The sequence below is a fragment of the Thermothelomyces heterothallicus genome (assembly GCF_042370625.1).
Source record: "Thermothelomyces heterothallicus CBS 202.75 unplaced genomic scaffold P884_scaffold_9, whole genome shotgun sequence".
Taxonomy (NCBI): Eukaryota; Fungi; Ascomycota; class Sordariomycetes; order Sordariales; family Chaetomiaceae; genus Thermothelomyces; species Thermothelomyces heterothallicus.
This window is the reverse complement of record NW_027192570.1, coordinates 827,036-845,229: the sequence shown is the minus strand read 5'-3', so window position 1 is coordinate 845,229 and position 18,194 is coordinate 827,036. Positions and strand designations below refer to the sequence as shown.

The following is an 18,194-nucleotide window of genomic DNA, read 5'->3' as shown; positions in this document are numbered from 1 at the left end:
AATAATAATAATAATAATAATAATAATAATAATAATAATAATAATAATAATAATAATAATAATAATAATAATAATAATAATAATAATAATAATAAAAGATGTACATTAGCTAGGTAAACCTCCGATCTCCTCAGCCGTCCTCTTCTTCCCGTACGTGGTACCGTACCCAGCAGGCAGGGGGGGGGGGTCCCTTTCAAAAACGTTCACTCGTTTGCCAAGAATGCGGTGGAGTTCGGTCTGTCACCAGCCAAACCCCGCGTCTCATCTTCGCATACTTGTAGTTAATCCGTACAAGCACACATACGTTTGTCGTTTGTTCATGCAGGTTCCTTTGTCCTACCCGTATCTGGAGTGTCCCTACCGAGTTAACGTGGGATTCATCCGTCCGCGCTCACCATCCGCGCCCACCATCCGCGCCTCGACGCCTTCCCACTCACACTAATCACAATCATCTTGAAACATCACCACAAACCATCTACCTACCGATCCCATTATAATTAATTATAATTATATATATAGCACATTCACCCAGCGCCCCCAACACGATGCCCCTCCCCGACTTCACATCCCAGACCACCTTCCCCCTTTTCACCTCCCTCCCCTTCACCACAGCGCCCACCCCCGCCCCGTCCCCGTCTCCAGGAGAGCACGAGGCGGATGAGGAGGAGGTAGCAGTGTCAGTGTCGGTGTCAGTGTCGGGGGAGAAGGAGAAGGAAGCCGGGGCCGCCTACTACCTGCTGGCCGAGATCGCCAGCAACATGACGCTGACCAAGCCGACGCTGGTGTGCACCGACGCGGCGGGGACCCGCTTCGCCGTCGTGTTCGACTCGCGCAGCGGCGCACCCCCCGGCGTCGCGACCGCCGACCCCGACCCCGACGCCCTCGACCTCGCCCGCCTCGGCTACAAGAAGGGCGCGACCCTGGTCCTGCCCGGCGCCCGGCGGACCCCGCCCCGCGACAGCAGCGGCGGGAGCAGCGGCGCCGGCTTCGTGACCCTCTCGCGCGCCGACGAGGCCGGCGTGCGCGTCGTCCCGGCCGGGTTGTCGGTCCTGACGCGCGTGGGCGCCTCGCTGCGGGCGAGGGATGGGAATGGGAACGAGGGCGGCGGCGGAGACGGTGCAGAGGTCGGGGGAGGAGGAGGAGGAGGAGGAGGAGGAGGAGGCAGGCGGACCAGGGGGTGCGAGAGCTGCGGGAGGACGACGAGGAAGGGCGCGGAAGCGGAGGAAGGAAAGGCCGGGTTGATGAGGTGTACTGGATGCGGGGAGATGGAGTATTGTTCTAAGGTGAGTTCTTTTTTTTTTTTTTTTTTTTTTTTTTTTTTCCCCCCCCCCCCCCCCCCCCCCCCCCCAAAAAAAAAAGATCGGATCAAAGAAGGGGTAAAGGGGAAAAGTGAGAATTGAGGAACGACGGGGTGACTTAACGACTCCCGGCAACGTAGGAATGCCAAATTAAGGGATGGAACGAGGACGGTCACAAGGGCGAGTGCAAGGTCATCAAAGCTATCCGTGCCGTTTGGCCATGACGTGGAGCTCTTGCGAAGGACATCGGCTTCGGGACGGCGGAAGATCGTCATGTTCCCGCATGGCTTCGCATACACTCGAAAAGAGCTCCTCTAGAGAGAGAAACCAACTCGCCGTGACCCTTGAAATGAAGAGCTTTCGTCTTACGTACCAGCCCATCCCGGGTCTGACGAGACCCTCCCTCTCTTTTTCAGAAGGAATAGTGTAGGTTCGTGCTCCATTCGCCTCTCCGTTCTTCGTTCTTAACCCAAAACCAGCAAGGGCTCGGTTCTCGGCCGATGACGAACGCGTCAGCAGCTAATCGAAGAAAACAAAACAGCCGAAAAGCCAAACAAAGCCAGCTGGAAGAAGTAACTAACTAGCTTGACTCAAGTACGTACTCCGAAGTACTAGGTGGATATATCCATGTCACGTAGCCAACCCAAACACCAGAAACCCAGGAAGAACAGATGAAAAGCAACGACAGACAAAGAACGGAACGCCCTCCAAATCGATCCTGCCCACCACATGCCAGCCACTCTCCAACTTAGCCGTCGCGTAGTGTACCTTTTACATACATAGCCAATCCAAATCAAACCCCGGTGCTCATCCACCCAAACGTGCCGACTCCCGCAGCTATGAGGAGAATGGTAAGAATGCCGGCACCGGCTCTGTCTCCGCCCGTGATCGGGCGCGGCTCGTTCAGCGTGCTGCGCGAGTTCGTCCCGGCCAGGGGATCGCCCTTGCTGGTGCCGCCCGTCATGTTCGTATAGGGCGGCGGGCTCTGGTCGATCAGCAGCGACGACACGGCGGCGAGGACGTTCATCTGCTGGCCGGCGCCGTGGCTGCCGTCGTACTGGCGCTTGCTCCACTGGAAGCCACACGTGCGGCCGTTGGCCTCGCCCGTGCAGGTGCTCACGGCGGCCTCGGTCGACGTCTTGAGGACCGGGAGGATCTTCTCGGACAGGATGGGCGCGACCTGCGTGGCCGTAGCCAACCAGCGGTGCAGGTACCCCTTGAAGCTGAGCATGTCGGCCGTGCATGTCATGCCCTGCTCGCATGCGATCTCGTACGCCACCCCGTCGGGGAAGAACGTCTTGATGGTGGCGTCGGCCAGGCCCTCGATGGCCTCTCTCCACTTGTCGCTACCGTTGGTCTGTGGGCCGGCACCCGTTAGCAGCCGCATGCGAGGGCCGGCCGCGGTTGTGCGGGGAGGAACAGACAGGAACTTACATAATTGTACATGAACGCCGCGCCGAGGAGGTAGACCGCGTTGTTGTACGAGAACTGGGCACGGTTGATGTCGGTGCAATTGTGCTGCACATGCCCTCCGTCGTAGATGTTGTACTTGTCGTCCATGTAACCGACGCCCCTCACCCAGTCCCATGTTTTCTCGGCCCATTCGGCGTATGTTTTGTTGCCGGTGTAACGCGCTAGGCGTGCGCCCAGGTTAAAGAAACAGCCGTTGGCAATGCCTGGTTGCTGTCAGCGCGGACTGAAACAACCCGGCAGCGTCCATGTGAGGGGGTTGTCTCTTACTGTTCTTGTAATCGTATCCGTTGTTGGAGAGGTAGATCTGCCACCGCAACCCGCCGTTGCTGTTCTCGATTAGTCCGGGTCTTCAGAAGGCCTGGAGCTGGACAAAACGGAAAGGGGACCCGTACCAAGTATCGTCGTGCTCTTCGGGGGAGGCCTGGGTGTTGAAGACGGCCTGGGCGAGAGCGAGCCACTGCGGCTGGTCGGCCGGCGGATTGGGAAAGTTGTTCTCGGCGGCAGTCATGGCCGACATGCCCCAGAATGCCTGGTCGTCATTGCCAAGCGAGGCCGTGTAGTTGGGCGGCCTATAGTCCCGATCTGGGCCGACCTGAAAAAGCATCGCTTGGGTGACCAGGTCGTTGTAGGTCGAGTCGCCCGTCAACTTCCAATAATCGATGAAGGTCCCCCACATGGCACCGGCCTCCCACCAGTAGTAATCACCATTCGGCGGAGGACCGGGCAGGATTCCGGGCGTCTGCCCTGACTCGTTTCCGTGATAGTACTGCAAAAGATCCCAAGCGACGTCCGCGGCGGTCTTCTTGATGTCGGCTATTGCGTCGCTCTCGTCAGTCTTGGGCAGGAGATTGGTGAAGGGTCGGCAGTAAACTACTAGGTAACTCACCGGTTGTCGCAATGCTGTAGGCGGCGCTTGCGACGCCGGCCCCAGCAAGGGCGGCGGCCGCGAACCGTTTCCAGACCATCTTCAACTTTTTTTTATTTTTCGATTTTGAAATAATCAAGCGAGTGACTAAGGTCGGAGGCGCAAGGCGCGAAACAACGAGAGCAAGGGCAGGTCTTTGGCTGCGCAGACGACGACCCCGTCTCACAAACTTGCAGTGCCAGGAAGAGGGGTCTGCGGCGCGTCTTGGCCCAGGAGAAAGAAAGGAAAACTTGGAACGACGGGTGCTGTGTTCCCCAGTCGATCAGTATGTTAGCGTGGGCTGTGGGCTGTGTGCCCCTGGCGCAACTTCCTCTCCCGGGTTCACAGACGTGTCCCCGGTTTTGGGGGGGGAGGGGGGTACGCAAGCAACGATAGCCACACGCGGGCGCTAAAGGGAAGCATCTAACAGAATATCGGTTCGAGTGGGTCATCCTAAAACATTTCAGGGCCTGCTCGCATACTGGGAAATGGGCATTTTCACGGAGGATGTGCACGGAAACGCGTTGCAGTTGGTCCATGGTCTGGCTGATCCCTGTCGGGACCTCGGAAGCCCTTCCTTCCACATTCTTCCCGATTCGAATTTCCGGATTGCCCGTTCCCACCCGCTCGCTCTTCTGAAGAACCGCCGCCACCATTGTCCCTTTTTGCGCATGATAAACGCCGAAAGAGTCGAAAAGGTACCTTATTGTCCACCCAGGAAGTGGCGGATGACGTGATGCCCCTCCATCCCTCTAACGCTATCGCAGTACGCGAAGATCATCCTTGGCTTTCCTGGGCGCTGGAGCTTGTTTTGCGACCCCAGGGCTCAGGTGAAGCCAGACTCCACAGGGATGGACGAATCGTGACTTGGTCTGGTGCCTCTTGGCGGTAAATAAGCATTGCCAAGGCGGTCGGATAGCCATGCGACGGGACGTAACGAAACCAGCGGCGCAGCTGGCCAGCATATAGTTATTCACTTACTGCAGTACTCCGTACTCCTTGGTATCACGCAGCATCAATCATCTCCGTAGCTGCAGTCAATTCACAGCCCTGCAGGTATGGGACATATCAGGCCTGCCCATTGAGACTGGGCATAGGAAGCGCCGTATAACTATAAAGTTGAAGCACTTGATTGCTGGTGTCCTCCGTGCGTATGTCCGGCTTGTCATGGCAATCGATGCCGTGCACTTCAATGCGCGTGGACCTGCTTCTTATTAGTGTCGTTGCAGATGCAAGTCATGCAATGCCACCATTTTATGCGTTGGCTTTTTGGGTTTCTGTGTGGCACCGGCTAGCTCCCGACGAAGTACTGCTGTTGTCATGAAATAGGCCCATGAATTGACCACCTAGAGAGATGTATCGCCGTGAGGGTGATTCTTCTGAATCAATAAGCAAATTCACAAGTCAGGGAGCCCCAAAAGCGATTGTTGACGAGCTTGAAACGTCCTGGCGGAGAGTTTTCGGGAGTAGTAATGTACGTACATTACGTAAATTACATGCTACGGTGTACTTGTAGTATTCCGCACATAACGTACGGATTACATCCGTACATACCCTGCGGAACACTATTCTGACATTGTTGATGAGCTGAAAGTTCCGCGTTGGGCCGTCATTCGGGCATCATGGCGTCTTGGCGACTTCGATTGCTTCTTTGGCCATGCTGGCGATCGGACGACAGAGAAGGCAATGGGCCCGACCCCTCTTGTTGATCTGCGCAGCCCATTTATTTAAGAGAGAGCATGATGACGTTCTTGCATCGGAGCCCCGCACATACGCAGAAGTGTAGGAGGCCGGTCAGCGCCGACTACATAACACTGCGAAAGTAAGGTTACTAGGGGCCGTCGTCTTCTGGCAGCAGCTGAGCAGCAGCTGAGCAGCAGCATGGTGTCGTGGGCTGGCATGCGCGCAACGGCGACGCCGTCCCAGGTCGACGCCGTCGCCCGCGCCATCCGCAGCACGCCCATCATCGATCATCACGCGCACCCGCTGCTCAAGCCCGAAGCTCTCAACAAGCACCCGCTGCTGGCCATCACTACGGAAGCGAACGGCGATGCCATCGACTCGACCACCACCACGCTACCCCATCTCCGCGCCGTCCGCCAGCTGGCCTCCGTCCTGCGCTGCGGCTACACCTGGGAGGCCGTCGTGGCCGCCATCGAGGAGAAGCGGCTCGAGTGCCCCGAGGACTGGACTGCCGACTGCCTGTTCGGCATCGAGACCATCCTGATCGACGACGGCCTGGACGGCGAGGACGACGCGAACGCCTACCCGTGGCACGACGACTACACGCGGAGCAGGTGCAAGCGCATCGTGCGCATCGAGAAGATCGCCGCCGACATCATCCGCCGGATCGGCAGCGAGAGATCCGCCCAAGGAACCCAGGATGCGTCACTAGAGGGCGCCTTCGACGGATGGATCCGAGAGTTTGACACGTACATCCGGACCGCTCTCGATGACCCCGACGTCGCTGGCTTCAAGTCGGTCGTCTGCTACCGCACCGGACTCGACGTCGCGACCGAGCCCATCTCGCTTCTCGAGTCACGCGCGGCTGGCGACTTCAAGAGCCTCGTCGCCGACGTCCACGCCCGCCAAAACTTTGTAAAGCTGCGGACCAAAAGCCTGAACGACCTCGTGGTGCACCGCACCGCCCAGCTGATCCGGGACAGTCCCTCCAGGAGGAAGAAGCCGATCCAGTTTCATACCGGCCTGGGAGACAGCGACCTCGCCCTGGCGAAGGCCTCGCCCTCGCATCTCCAGGAGTTCATCCGGCAGTACCCGACCGTCCCCATCGTGCTCCTTCACGCCGGTTACCCATTCACCCGCGAGACCGGCTACTTGGCGTCGGTATACGACAACGTCTACGCTGATATCGGCGAGGTGTTTCCGTCTGTAAGCCAGGACGGCCAGGAGCGGATCCTGCGCGAGATCCTGGAGCTGTGCCCGTGGTCCAAGATCCTCTGGAGCACGGACGGGCACTGGTTCCCCGAGACGTACCTGCTCGCCATCTTACAGATGCGGGAGGTGTTCGAAACGGTAAGGTACTCTCGTGCTTTTTTTTTTTTTCGTCTCGCTTGCCCCGAAAGAGATCCCATCGTTGACGGCCCATATATATCAATAGGTCCTGTGCGACTACGTCCGCAGAGGCCACGTGGGCTGGAGAGCCGCTATCGATCTCGTCAGGGACGTCCTCTTCAAGAACGCCAACAAGCTGTACCATCTCGAACTTGACTTCTCCGAGCTGGAGGAAGATGGGACAGCCCTCTCGCAGACCGCCTACCAGAGCGACGCCGACACCTTCCGAGCCTTCCTGAAGAACCAGTCCGCGCCCGACTTTGTCAGGATCTGCTGGAACGATTTCACCGGGACGCAGCGGATGCGCATGATCCCGTTCAGAAAGTTCGCCTCGCTCCTCGACGAGGGCAAGCCGACCGACATCGGCATCACGACGGCCGCCTTCTCCCTGACCGGGAACGATCGCTTGGTGCCGGGCACGTACCCCACCGGCGAGTACCGGCTGCATCCCGACTTCTCGTCCCTCAGAAAGGGGCCCGTCGAAGGACACATCAGCATGAACGGCGAGTTCCGCGATCAGTCGGGCGCGACGGTCCCCATCTGCCCCCGCTCGGTTCTCCAGCGGGCCGTCGCGTTCGGGGCGGAGAACGACCTCTCCTTCCTCATCGGCTTCGAGATCGAGTTCCTCCTGGTCGAGCGCGTCCGGCTCGACGAGCCGGGAGACGCCACGACGGCCCGCTATTCGGCCATCCCCACCGACGGCCACGCCTGGTCGGTCAGCCGCTACTTCGCCGACCCCAAGATCGCCGCCCTCCTCCGCGACATGGTCGCCACCCTCGACGAGATGGGCATCCACGCCGAGCAGCTCCACGCCGAGAGCGCCACCGGCCAGTTCGAGCTCGTCCTGCCGCCCTACCCGCCCGTCGAGGCCGCCGACACGCTCCTCCACGCGCGGGACGTCATGTCGGCCCTCGCCACCGCCGCCGGGTACAAGCTGACGCTCCACCCGAAGCCCTTCGCGCACGAGCCCGGCACCGCCTCGCACATGCACATGTCGCTGTCCTCGGCCGCCGGCGACCGCCCCGACGTCTACCAGCCGCTGTACGCCGGCATCCTCCGGCACCTGCGCGGCATCGCCGCCTTCACGTACGCCAACCCGGCCAGCTACGAGCGCGCGACCGACGGTGGCTGGTCGGGCGGGCGGTGGGTGACGTGGGGCACGCAGAACCGCGAGACGGCCCTGCGCAAGATAGCGGCTTCCCACTGGGAACTCAAGTGGATGGACGGCCTGGCCAACCCGTACCTGGCCGTCGCGGCCGTCCTGTTCGCCGGCGTCCGGGGGGTCGCCGACCGCGAGCCGCTCGTGTGGGGGGACTGCGAGATCGACCCGTCCAAGCTGACGGCCAACGACCGGAAGGAGCTGGGCGTGACCCAGATGCTGCCCGCCAATCTCGGGGAGGCGCTCGGGGCGCTCAAGGAGGACCGAGAGCTCGTCGAGCTCATGGGAGCGGAGCTCGTCGACAGGTATGTGGCTGTCAAGTCGCTCGAGCTGGAGATTTTGGGCAAGATGGGCGACGAGGAGCGGAGGCAGTGGTTGATGGACCGGTATTAAGCGGCATCAGGACGGGGAACACACTTCTAAAGAGTCGAGAGAGAGAGAGAGAGAGAGTGTGTGTGTGTGTGTGGGTATATGTCGTGAACATTGCGCCGATATTAGCCCCAATGCAGTTCGCCCCCCGTATAAAACTAGAGCTCAAAAAAAAGACAATGGATGATCAAACGCCCCTCCCCCTACCCTTCACCCTCCCGAAAAAAAAGGCACTCATATATATATATGGTCTATATCTAGGGAAAAAAAAAAAAAAACAACCGGCCTACTCTTCAAGATGAGCCGTCTTTCCCAATACGCCGTCGCTATGCCCTCTCCGACGCCGGCCCAGGACCTCCCTCGCCCAGTCGGTCAAGCGGTACCCCCAATGGCCCGTCACCAGCACGCCGCTGACCACGTTGATGACCTTGATGAGGAAGACGAAGAAGCTGTCCCGCGTCTCGACAATGTTGAGCAGGATGGGCTCGATGTCGTACTTGACAAAGATGCCGGGCACCGTGTTCTCGGGGACGGCTTTGCTCTGCTCCGTGACGGCGTACTGGTTTGTCAGGACGGAGCGGGAGCCGCGCTCCTCCGGGTGGCCGACGCTGTAGGTGGTGGGCACCACGGACAGGAAGTACTGGAACTTGTAAAAGTGGGCCGGCGCCGTGTTGACGGTGCGGTCGAGCGGGTTGACGAGCGAGGGCAGGAAGGGCCCGAAGGAGAGCTCCGAGATGATGTGGGAGAAATTGAAGGCTGTTGTGTATGCGCCGTACTCAGCTTACAGATCCTTTTGAGAAGCAAGTATAGAAGGAAAAAAAAAAAGGGGGGAAGAGGGATAATAAAGAACCTCTCTATATAGAGAGAGAAGGAGGAGGAGGAGAGGAGAGGAGGAGGGGGGCGTACCATTGTGATCCAAGTGCTCGCCAAACTCCATGTATCCGTGCCCCCGGGCGGTGATGTGGAAGTCGCCCTGGACCTTGTTGAGCTCCAGGCTCCCGTAGATGCGGCAGCTGTCGGCCTCGGCCCCCCAGAGGCGCGGGGTGCGGCTCCATTTGGCCCTCTTCCGGCCGAGGGCGACGATGTCGTGGACGTGCTCCTCGCCGAAGCCCTCGTCATGGTCGGCGCCCGTGTACCCCTCGCCGGTGATGACGCGGCCCTGGGCGTCGCGGCCGAGGCGGTGGACGCCCTTGCCGTCGACCCAGTGCGCCCACAGGGTCGGGTCGCGGTGCAGGGCGCTGGCGGCCAGGATGCGGTCGCCGGCGGCGTCCTGGACGTTGACGTGCAGGTCGGCGCAGCGCATGCGCACCACCACGTCGAGGTTGATGGGCAGGATGTGCGACACACCCTTCTCGACGGCGAAGGTGTGCTCCTCGGCGCCGCGCCACCAGCGCGCCAGCTCCGACCAGAACAGGATCAGCGAGATGAACGCCATGGCCACGGTCCACTTGCCGCCCGCCGACGTGTGCTGGACGTACTGCGGTTTTGCCTTTGCTGTTTGTTGGAGACGAGGATCGAGGGGTCAGCGTCGGCCCGGAGGAAATGACCGAAATGACGGGAGGAAGAAAAAGGGACGCGGGTTGGTGCAAGAAATGTAGAGAGAGGGGACGGGTGAGGGGGAGGGGGAGTGGGAGTGAGCCCGTACGGAATGCGTCAAAGGCCTTGACGATGCTGCCTTTTGGGCCGAAGGCGTCCTCGTCGAGGTGGTGCTTCTCGTCGTAGCCGTTCATGGTTGCAACGTTTCGTGTGACCTGAACGGTCACTTGCTGCACTTTCTAGCTTTCTGGTTCTTCTTCGTGGGCGGTTGTTGCTCTATTGTCGGGCGTATTGGTTCTGCTCAGTTGTCCTTGGTCAAATAAATGCCTGGAGGAGGAGGCCTTGGGGGCCAGAAGCCCTCGGTGGGCAGGCGGGCGGTTTCGCGTCTCTCTCTCTTTCTCTCTCTCTCTCTCTCTCGCTCGATGATCGTCAAGGGCTTGCTTCGAGAACCAATTCACGCGTGCATCGTCGCTTTCAAAGGTGCGCGCAGCAGGCGCAAGCAATTGAATTGATCGATGTTCGTCAGCACCAACGCTGGCGCATCACAACGCTTGAGGACAGCTTGACCACAAAAAGAATCCCGGCCTGCGGCGCGGCTGCTGTTACAGAACCCCTGCTCGGGTACAGCCCACCGGGCCCCCTCCACACCGGATTCGGAAACGGCTACCTCCTTGTTGTGCAGTCGTTCTGGTACACTACATAGTTACAAGTTAGGTACGCACTGTGCCCTTGGTGTCTTGTACTGCACTACAACCTGGAATATTCCTCATGGGAGACACTTTATCATTTTCATTTGCAGCTGCTCTTTTTGGAGCATTTATATTATCCACCTTTCTCCATCCCTTTCTTCACTTTCTTTTCAATTCCAAGTCTCACTGCTCTTCGCCAAGAGTTTCCGGTTCAGTGACAGGGACCCCCATTGGACGAGAGCTAAGGTGGGCTGAGCGGGATAGCAACAAGGGTCGTGTGCATCAGTTCTTGGCACCAGCTCCTTGAAGGTCGGCTTCATGACTAGCGTCTTGCGCTGTCGATGTCTCGGTGCTGGTATATAGTACAAAGTTCATGGTGATTCAAGCGACAAGAATCATCGTAGTCACCAGGTACCTTCTGCGTGTAAGATCCGTCTCCAATAATCGTCCGCCCAGCTCCAAAGTTGAATCTGGAAGGCAGAAATAGCCTTGAACATTCTTATTTCTACCTTCCTTGGGATACCAAGTAATATTATCCACCTCCGCAAGAAGTGAACTGTGTCGGCCCTCCCTTGACGTCGCCACCTGCGAAGTTGGCGTGCATCCTACCGGCGGGCCGTTTTCTCAAAATACAGAGAACCGTGTTAGCAATTTGCCCAGTCATGCGTTAATCGCGCTTCTTCTATGCGCCCTCGACCGGATCCCCAAGCTGAGTCCTGATCCTTTTTCTCGCACCTCTGCAGTCCACCATCTCCTGGTTCTCTGTCGCGGCAGACGTTTCTTTCTCGACGGTATTTGCCGGAGAAACAGAGGACGATGAGGAGTTCTTTCGCTTGGTAGCTGACGTCTCCCGATGCTGCGAGCTCGACCGTGTCTCACTCTTAGAGTCGTCCGGCACTGACGACGGTTGGGACAGGTCGCTGCCCAGAAACGCCGCGGGACTGTCGTTGTCCGGAGCGGGCTCGATCCCCGGGCTCGTGTCCAGATTCATGCCCTTCGCATGGGCGATTGTCTCTCCCGTCTGGGTCGCTGCATCCCTCTTCTGGCCGGTCGCATCCTCAGACTGGTTCCCTGCGTCGCCCATTCCCTCATCTTCTGCCGAGCCGCCGTCTCCCCCCCTCTGAAAAGTGAAGTGCATCAAGGCGCCCAGGCACGGCGGACCCTTGCACACTGAGATGACGAGCCTGTTCGTGTCAAACATGACGAACCCTATCGTCATGTTATCCCGGTTGTCCTCCCTGTGCTGGCAGATGCTCTCTGGGCTGCCATCATGGTCCGAGAATGTGTCGACGATCTGTTGCATCGACAAGCGAGCTCTGCCGTGGTTATCGATGAGGTCGGTGAGACGGGCGAGTCTGAACTGGCTGCTCCCTCCTCTGGATGCATCCCATGTTTCCCGGCGACCCAGGAACGCCTCAAACGACTGGAAGTGGTTTGTGTGTATCTTGGCGTTACTGCCGGGCTTGCCGCGGTAGATATAGCCTAGCTCCACGCCGAGCTCGATGGAAAGGGCATGCCCCCGGTTGCTCGCGATGAGCAAGTGTCTCGAGGCATAGCGGTCGATGGCGTCGAAGACGACATCCTGCAACTCGCACGGGTCGATTTTGTCGCCGGCCCTCTCGAGGATCAGACGATCAAGGCAAGCCACGGGAAAGGCAGGGTTGCGACTGGGCATGCAGTCATCAGATGAGATCAAGCGGTTGCCTACCACCGCCACGCCGTGGGCGTTGATGCCGCAGCCGCTGACCATGCCTGCTTCCGTCACCATGAAGATATTAGGAAGCTCCTCGTCGTCAGTGAACTGGATCTCGAGGCATACTATAAGGCTTTGGTCGTGCTTGTACTTGCTCGAGGTCCATGAGTGAGCCAGCAACGGGACGTAATCGGCTGTCGCCAGTTGGGAAAAGAAGGCGCTGGTGCTTTCACCCAGGCCATCGGCCAGAAGACGCCTGCCGACGGTGAGGTCGTCCCGCACATTCAGAAGCATTAGATGCTCCACGTAAACGCCGCTACCCTGCGCCATACCTTCCAATTCCTCCAGTCCGCTCGGCCAGTACTTCCTCATGCCCGGAATGTAGAACCTCTGGATCAGGTACAGACAGACCTCCCTGGTCACGCCAATGAGCATATCAGACTTGGGCGATCCTTTTCCTTCAGACCGGTACCTGACTCACCAGGACGGGAAAAAAGGGTGGCCGAGGTGCCGGGCGACGTTGGCCTTGATCTTGTCGCGTAGCAAGTGTCCGTACATCAGACCGCGCTGTCTCGGGCTTCCGCTCAGCACGAGGCATGGAAAGCTGTCAATGTTGCCGCCATGGTTGACTTCGCCAATGCGAATAGGCTCGTCGGGAGTGCCGCAGCCGCTCATCCTGAAGATACTCGAGTATGATATTCTGTCGGTCGTAAGGGCGCAGTTACGCAATTGGCCGACGCAGCCTGGTCATGTCCTCGTCGACAATAGTCGAGGGCACCCGAGTTGAGGAGATAACGGCGCCATTGACACGCGGGTCTCTCATCGCCCCTCGTTGCTCGGCGGCGAATCGTTTGGTCAGGGTGTCAACTCAGCTCCGCGATCTGAAGTGAGGTCCAGTGATGGCGGGAAGGAGATACCAATGCGCAACGAGGGGGGGACCACCTGCCAACGATGTCTAGGAAGGCACAACGAGGAACGTACTAATGAGGTAAGAAAGAAGGGTTGACACGAGTCCCAGCGTGCATTATCACTCTCATTGTCCGCCCAGCAGGAATTGGTAATCATGGAACGTATCTTGCACATTAGATTCCCAGAACCCATGTTACCTAGCTAGATGTAATCTGCACTGCAGTGTCCGCAAGCTGATGCGGTAGGTAATCTAGGTACCTTCCCATCTACATAAACGGGCTAAACACCAACTCGGGAAGGACCCTATCGAGCTTACGTCAGGGGGAAGCACCTCCTTCTGCAGCGTAGGCCGCATTCTTATACTAAACAGTTTATAACCAGGTGCAAAAGGCCGTTATCATATTTGTTTGTAAACAGTCCCTTTCACGCAGGCACCTAGTCACTGCTTGCGTCGATTCTGCAAAAAGGGATTGGGTATGGAGTACAGATTATTCCCTATGTGTTGACTGAAACATGCTCAACGTAGCTATGTCAAAGACACGCCTCCTATACAGAACACTGCGTCTTGGTTGAAACTGGAGACATGCTTCACACACCCTCACAACAAGAACTCCTTTGGAGATCAACACTTTTTTCTCCCCTCTGAGTTGGACATTCCAGTTCTTTCCCGAGCACGTGAATGACTCACAGCCCGAGACCATATGGAACGTGGGGCCCCGCGTACGGTACTGAGCATATGCTTTCACATCCATCGTTCCGGTTTGCAGCTGATTGCCCGAGGAAGTCTGCGGCTCTGCGGTCTCGGCACGAGGAGATGGTCGCTGATCGGGAAAGCCGCCTCAGAGCCCACTCTTTACCGAAAGAATGTGGATCACGGAGGCCGAGGAAGAGTGCGCTCCGGGATCAACCCTTACCCTGTGAAAGAACACGTTGCTCTTTGCCTGGAGCTTTAACAGAAAGTCTTCTCTCATCTCTGGATAGATAACAATCCTAGATGCCTTAGTCATTAAGATTGCAGCCATAGTTGATGTTGGCGTAGAATTGTTTTACGAAGATGGGACACTAAAGACCCAGTCAGTTATTCGACGCATGTTGAGGGACATCGAAAGGCACAGAACGTGAACTCGAGAAACCTGGGGAACGCTTCTCCCACAGAAACTACCCCGTACTCGGGCTCCATTGGAGTGGCGTCAGGTGACTCAACCCCAAAGCCTGGATCTCCAAGAGCCATGCCCCGGACCCCGTTGCCGGGGCCCGAGATTTGTTGACGACGCCTGGGACCAGCGCTAAACCTAATAGGGCCGTAACTGCTGATGTTAAGGTTGACCGCCTCCATGCAGACGGTAGCTGGGGTGGCCCAAGCTCCCTCAACAAAGTGGATTTGAGCCAGTCTAGGCCAGTCAGCGGCGCGCAATTGACCGGGGCCAGGCCATTGACAGCCCGATCCGTTGGGATTGTCGAGATTGAAACGACAAGGGGGACAACGGGCAACGAACGAGCGAAACCGGCCGTCACGCTTGTGAGACGGAACTGGTGTGGGAAGAGGCTTCGAGTCACCGACTCGAACATGAGATATGTCGTCGAGTTCATTGTTAGCATTGCATCTGGTGGGGGGGAATTGAGATGATGGGCATTTGTCATGGTCAAGAAACGGATCAACCCGAGCGTCGGCTCAGTGCAGCATGAAACTACCCGAAATATACCGAAAACCTCCTCTGCAGCAAGAAACGTCAGGCGGTTTTCTCCAAACCGTGTTGCGCAACCACACTCAGACTGTCGATTCCAAATTGAAGCGGTCCACCCGTTCCCTGCGGTACCAGGGAGTGAGTGAGGGGTGGATCGAGGGACTGCCAGGCACGCTGATCCGGGTGGGAGCCAATACGGATTAACTACAGTGTAATAGTACTATACCTGCACTTTCCCAGCTTGCTCGATCGGAGAAGGTCCGCGTGTCCCATCACTTATACCTGCTCCCCCCCCTCCCCCAACTGAGTCAGCTGTTTTACAGCTCCTCTGTTCCCCTCCGTCTGCCAACAGAAAGAAAGCCATCGCATTAGTCGTCCGACCGTGCCTAGTTGTGCACCCGAGTATCCTAAAGACCTGTATCGCAATCCATCAAAGCAAATCCATCCCGCCATCACCTATTGGAGATTGATCCCTTCCGGTTCATACATCGCGATGTCATCACGACTTACCACTCCCATCTCCAAACTCGCACGCTCCTTCAGCACAACACCCGCCGCCGCCAGGCCGAGCCATCTCCTCAACAATGCTCCCAGGGTAGCCTCTGGCGCCGGCAGGAAAACAAAACCTGCTGTTGACGAGCCGTCCGAGGTACGCATCAACGCCCGATGCACCGCCCCCCATTGCGTGTGTATTGTCACGAAGACAAAGACACACATACCTACCTCCCTATGGTACGCTGCAGCAATGACACGAGACTGACATGGCATGCTTGTTCTTCGCCAGCGTCGACATTCGACCGCCACGTCCACAACCACCCCCCACCGGCCCATCCTCCCGCAGCACCCGCCCCGGACGATCCCCTTCATGCAGACGTTCCACCACTCGGCCCCGAAGCCGGCGGCGCCCTCGTTCGGCACGATGGACCGCGCCGTCCTGCCCGACCTCTTCGCGCTCCACGAGGCCGCCGACGCCGCCCACGATCCCTACGCCCACATCCGCGTGCCCCTGCTGCCGGACAACAGGAATCCCCCGCCCCGCCAGCCCGAGGCGGCCGACGGGCCGCTGCCGCCCCCGGAGATCCTCGTCGTGGCCGCCAACCCGGAGCAGGTCCTCCCCTCGGCCCTGACCGAGGTCGAGGGCATGGGCGTGGACGGCGTCGAGCTCGGCTTCGCGCACCTCCTCGGGAGGGAGGAGAGCGAAAAGGAGAGCTACGAGATGGGCGCCGGCATGATTCGCGACCTGTGGAAGGGCATGGTGGAGGACGTCTTTGGGAGTAGTAGCAGCAGTAGTAGTCGGGGGAAGGGCGGCCCCGTGCCGGCTCTCTGATCGGCCTCATAAGCTGTGGTCTTGGAACCAACCAGGGCAGGGATGGATTGTTTTGTTCCCCATGATATAATGAAGGTGTGTAACTGCTGGCAGTGGTTGGGCTGGGCGGAAAATGATTGCCTCCATCGGACGAGGTTTGATCTGAAAGACGTCACGACATCATATCCGGTTGTAATTGCTTCCCTCCAGAAAACCGGCCCGCTGCTCAACCGAGCGGGCTTGTTGTTCTCTTTAGCTTTTCTGATGAAGCTCACTTTGGATTGGGCTTGAAGCGCAGATTGATTTGGCTACCTACCTAATCAAAATAACTGAGGGATCTCTTTCCCACACCACCAACCACTGTGATAACCGACGACTATATGTGCCTGTCCGGGTCACCCCCAAATGGACCAGGACCACCTGGCTGTTCGCAAACAAGACTAGAACTACAATCGGGACATTCTTTTGGTATCTCCCTGGTAACCCCAACACGAGCGACGAGTTTACGGCTCGGCCTACCTCCCTAGTCCGAGCACTTGGACCGTCCCAGCCGATGACTGTTCGCCGCCGCCGCTTCCCTTCCTTGAACCGCGCCCGTCAGCTGCTCACCATCACATCTCACCTCTTCTTGACGCTCGGCCGGGGCTTGCACTCATCCGGCAGCACGGGGTGCAGCATCACCTTGGTCGGGTAGTTGCTGGTGTTGCCCTGATATCCCTTGGACCAGTCGTAGCTGATGGCGTAGGCGAAGATGTTGCCCGTCTTGTTGAACGTCGTCGCCGTGATGCTGCCGCCGACCGACGGGTACCCCTTGAGGCGGTGCTTTGCGTCCTTGTCCCAGAAGTGGAACGTGCCGTCGCTACCGGCCGTGCTGAAGGTGCCGTACTGGGGGTGGAACGAGATGTCGTTGACCGCGTACACGTTGGTCACGTTGCCCTGGGGCTGGTCGCGGTGGCATTTGAAGGAGAAGTTGAGGCTGGAGTAGGGAGAAAGGGTAGAGGGTTAGCGTATTGGTGACGGAGCGGGGAGGGGATAAAAAAGATCAGATGGGTTTCCTTGGTTTTACGTACCTGGAGTCCTTGTCTTCGACGTACTGGATGGCGCAGCGGCCCTCGATGCTCCCGATGGCGAAGCCCTGCGAGTCGGTGAAGCAGCTGACGACCCGCGTCTGCCACTTGAGCGGGCTCTGGAGCGTCTTGTAGAACTTGGCCGGCTCCTTCAGGTTGATCACGTCGATATAGCGGTCCGCCGTCCCGATTACCAGGAGATTGTCCCGGACGTCCATCGTGTAGACCCGCTCCTGGCAGGTAACGGTCCCGGCGGGCTGCGCGCTCCGGAAGTCCCAGTACTTGATCGTCTTGTCCCACGAGCCCGTCACGGCCATTGGCGTGCCGTTGGCCTCAAAGTACCGCACGCAGCGCACGGGCTGGTCGTGCTGCGCAACCTGCACCGACTGGCCGGTAGCGAGGTCCAGCACCTTGGCCTGCTTGTCGGCGCCGGCAGAGATGACCTTTTGGCCGTCCTTTTGAAACTCTGTCAGAACGCCAACTGCGCTCTCGGAAAAGGAGGGAAGAAAAGGCAAGGTCAAACGCACCTTGAAGAAGTCGACCGCAAAGACGGGGCCATCGTGCTCCATCTGCGCCTTCCCTTGGCCCTGGCCATTGCTCATGATCTCGTAGACGCGCACTTTCTTATCCCAGCTCGAGACTGCCAAGAAATCCTTAGGGTCGGTCGGGTTGGGGTTGAAGGCGAGGTCGGTGATGCTGTCCTCGGGCGGGCTCCCGAGCTCGACGTCCTGCTTGAGGTCGCCGAGCGTGTTGCTCGTCGTCGACGACTGCGTGCCGAAAAGGCCCGCCATGGTCGCGGTTGCGAGGCTGGCTGTCGACTTCTCGCTTCTATTGGTCAAAGTCCAAGTGTTTCGTTTCCTGGAATCGTGATCAAAGGCGTACGCGGGTTCGCTGGACAGCTGTCACTGTCGTGGGATTGGGTGTTACTTCCTTTGGGCGCTTTTCGAGGCAACGAGCTTTCGATTTCCAGCCTCGAGACGCTAAGTCCACACCCTGCCGTGGGGCAGAAAAGCTCGGACCGTGCCCCACTCTCG

The 18,194-nt window shown here is 58.5% G+C and overlaps 8 protein-coding genes across 8 annotated transcripts; 3 read left to right on the top strand and 5 right to left on the bottom strand.

Annotated features, from left to right (window-relative positions):
- The first annotated feature begins 713 nt into the window (after positions 1–713).
- Positions 714–1,865, top strand: P884DRAFT_242328 (uncharacterized protein). Its single transcript, XM_069440267.1, has 3 exons — positions 714–1,283; positions 1,439–1,724; positions 1,840–1,865. The coding sequence occupies exons 1-2, from the start codon at positions 759–761 to the stop codon at positions 1,520–1,522; spliced, it is 609 nt and encodes a 202-aa protein (XP_069298258.1). The 5' UTR covers positions 714–758; the 3' UTR covers positions 1,523–1,724; positions 1,840–1,865.
- A 226-nt stretch (positions 1,866–2,091) lies between these two features.
- Positions 2,092–3,736, bottom strand: P884DRAFT_299330 (glycoside hydrolase family 76 protein; the record flags this gene model as incomplete). The annotated part of the gene is made up of 5 exons (XM_069444681.1): positions 2,092–2,655; positions 2,733–2,974; positions 3,039–3,097; positions 3,164–3,584; positions 3,658–3,736. The coding sequence occupies 5 exons, from the start codon at positions 3,734–3,736 to the stop codon at positions 2,092–2,094; spliced, it is 1,365 nt and encodes a 454-aa protein (XP_069298257.1).
- A 1,820-nt stretch (positions 3,737–5,556) lies between these two features.
- Positions 5,557–8,299, top strand: P884DRAFT_198693 (glutamine synthetase-like protein; the record flags this gene model as incomplete). Its single annotated transcript, XM_069438167.1, has 2 exons — positions 5,557–6,708; positions 6,794–8,299. 2 exons carry the CDS (start codon positions 5,557–5,559, stop codon positions 8,297–8,299), a joined length of 2,658 nt encoding a protein of 885 aa, XP_069298256.1.
- Positions 8,300–8,490: 191 nt separating this feature from the next.
- P884DRAFT_258979 (endoplasmic reticulum vesicle transporter-domain-containing protein) lies at positions 8,491–10,456 on the bottom strand. Its single transcript, XM_069441298.1, has 3 exons — positions 9,921–10,456; positions 9,182–9,769; positions 8,491–9,031 (listed from the first exon to the last, which is right to left on the bottom strand). Exons 1-3 carry the CDS (start codon positions 10,003–10,005, stop codon positions 8,562–8,564), a joined length of 1,143 nt encoding a protein of 380 aa, XP_069298255.1. The 5' UTR covers positions 10,006–10,456; the 3' UTR covers positions 8,491–8,561.
- A 726-nt stretch (positions 10,457–11,182) lies between these two features.
- Positions 11,183–12,868, bottom strand: P884DRAFT_269332 (uncharacterized protein; the record flags this gene model as incomplete). Its single annotated transcript, XM_069442266.1, has 2 exons — positions 11,183–12,608; positions 12,675–12,868. The coding sequence occupies 2 exons, from the start codon at positions 12,866–12,868 to the stop codon at positions 11,183–11,185; spliced, it is 1,620 nt and encodes a 539-aa protein (XP_069298254.1).
- A 2,159-nt stretch (positions 12,869–15,027) lies between these two features.
- Positions 15,028–15,346, bottom strand: P884DRAFT_132026 (uncharacterized protein). Its single transcript, XM_069437211.1, has one exon. The coding sequence runs from the start codon at positions 15,238–15,240 to the stop codon at positions 15,064–15,066; it is 177 nt and encodes a 58-aa protein (XP_069298253.1). The 5' UTR covers positions 15,241–15,346; the 3' UTR covers positions 15,028–15,063.
- P884DRAFT_198827 (uncharacterized protein) lies at positions 15,281–16,114 on the top strand (the record flags this gene model as incomplete). Its single annotated transcript, XM_069438180.1, has 2 exons — positions 15,281–15,436; positions 15,572–16,114. The coding sequence occupies 2 exons, from the start codon at positions 15,281–15,283 to the stop codon at positions 16,112–16,114; spliced, it is 699 nt and encodes a 232-aa protein (XP_069298252.1).
- A 597-nt stretch (positions 16,115–16,711) lies between these two features.
- On the bottom strand, positions 16,712–17,951 carry P884DRAFT_299325 (WD40-repeat-containing domain protein; the record flags this gene model as incomplete). Its single annotated transcript, XM_069444680.1, has 3 exons — positions 16,712–17,069; positions 17,164–17,615; positions 17,688–17,951. 3 exons carry the CDS (start codon positions 17,949–17,951, stop codon positions 16,712–16,714), a joined length of 1,074 nt encoding a protein of 357 aa, XP_069298251.1.
- Positions 17,952–18,194: the final 243 nt, after the last annotated feature.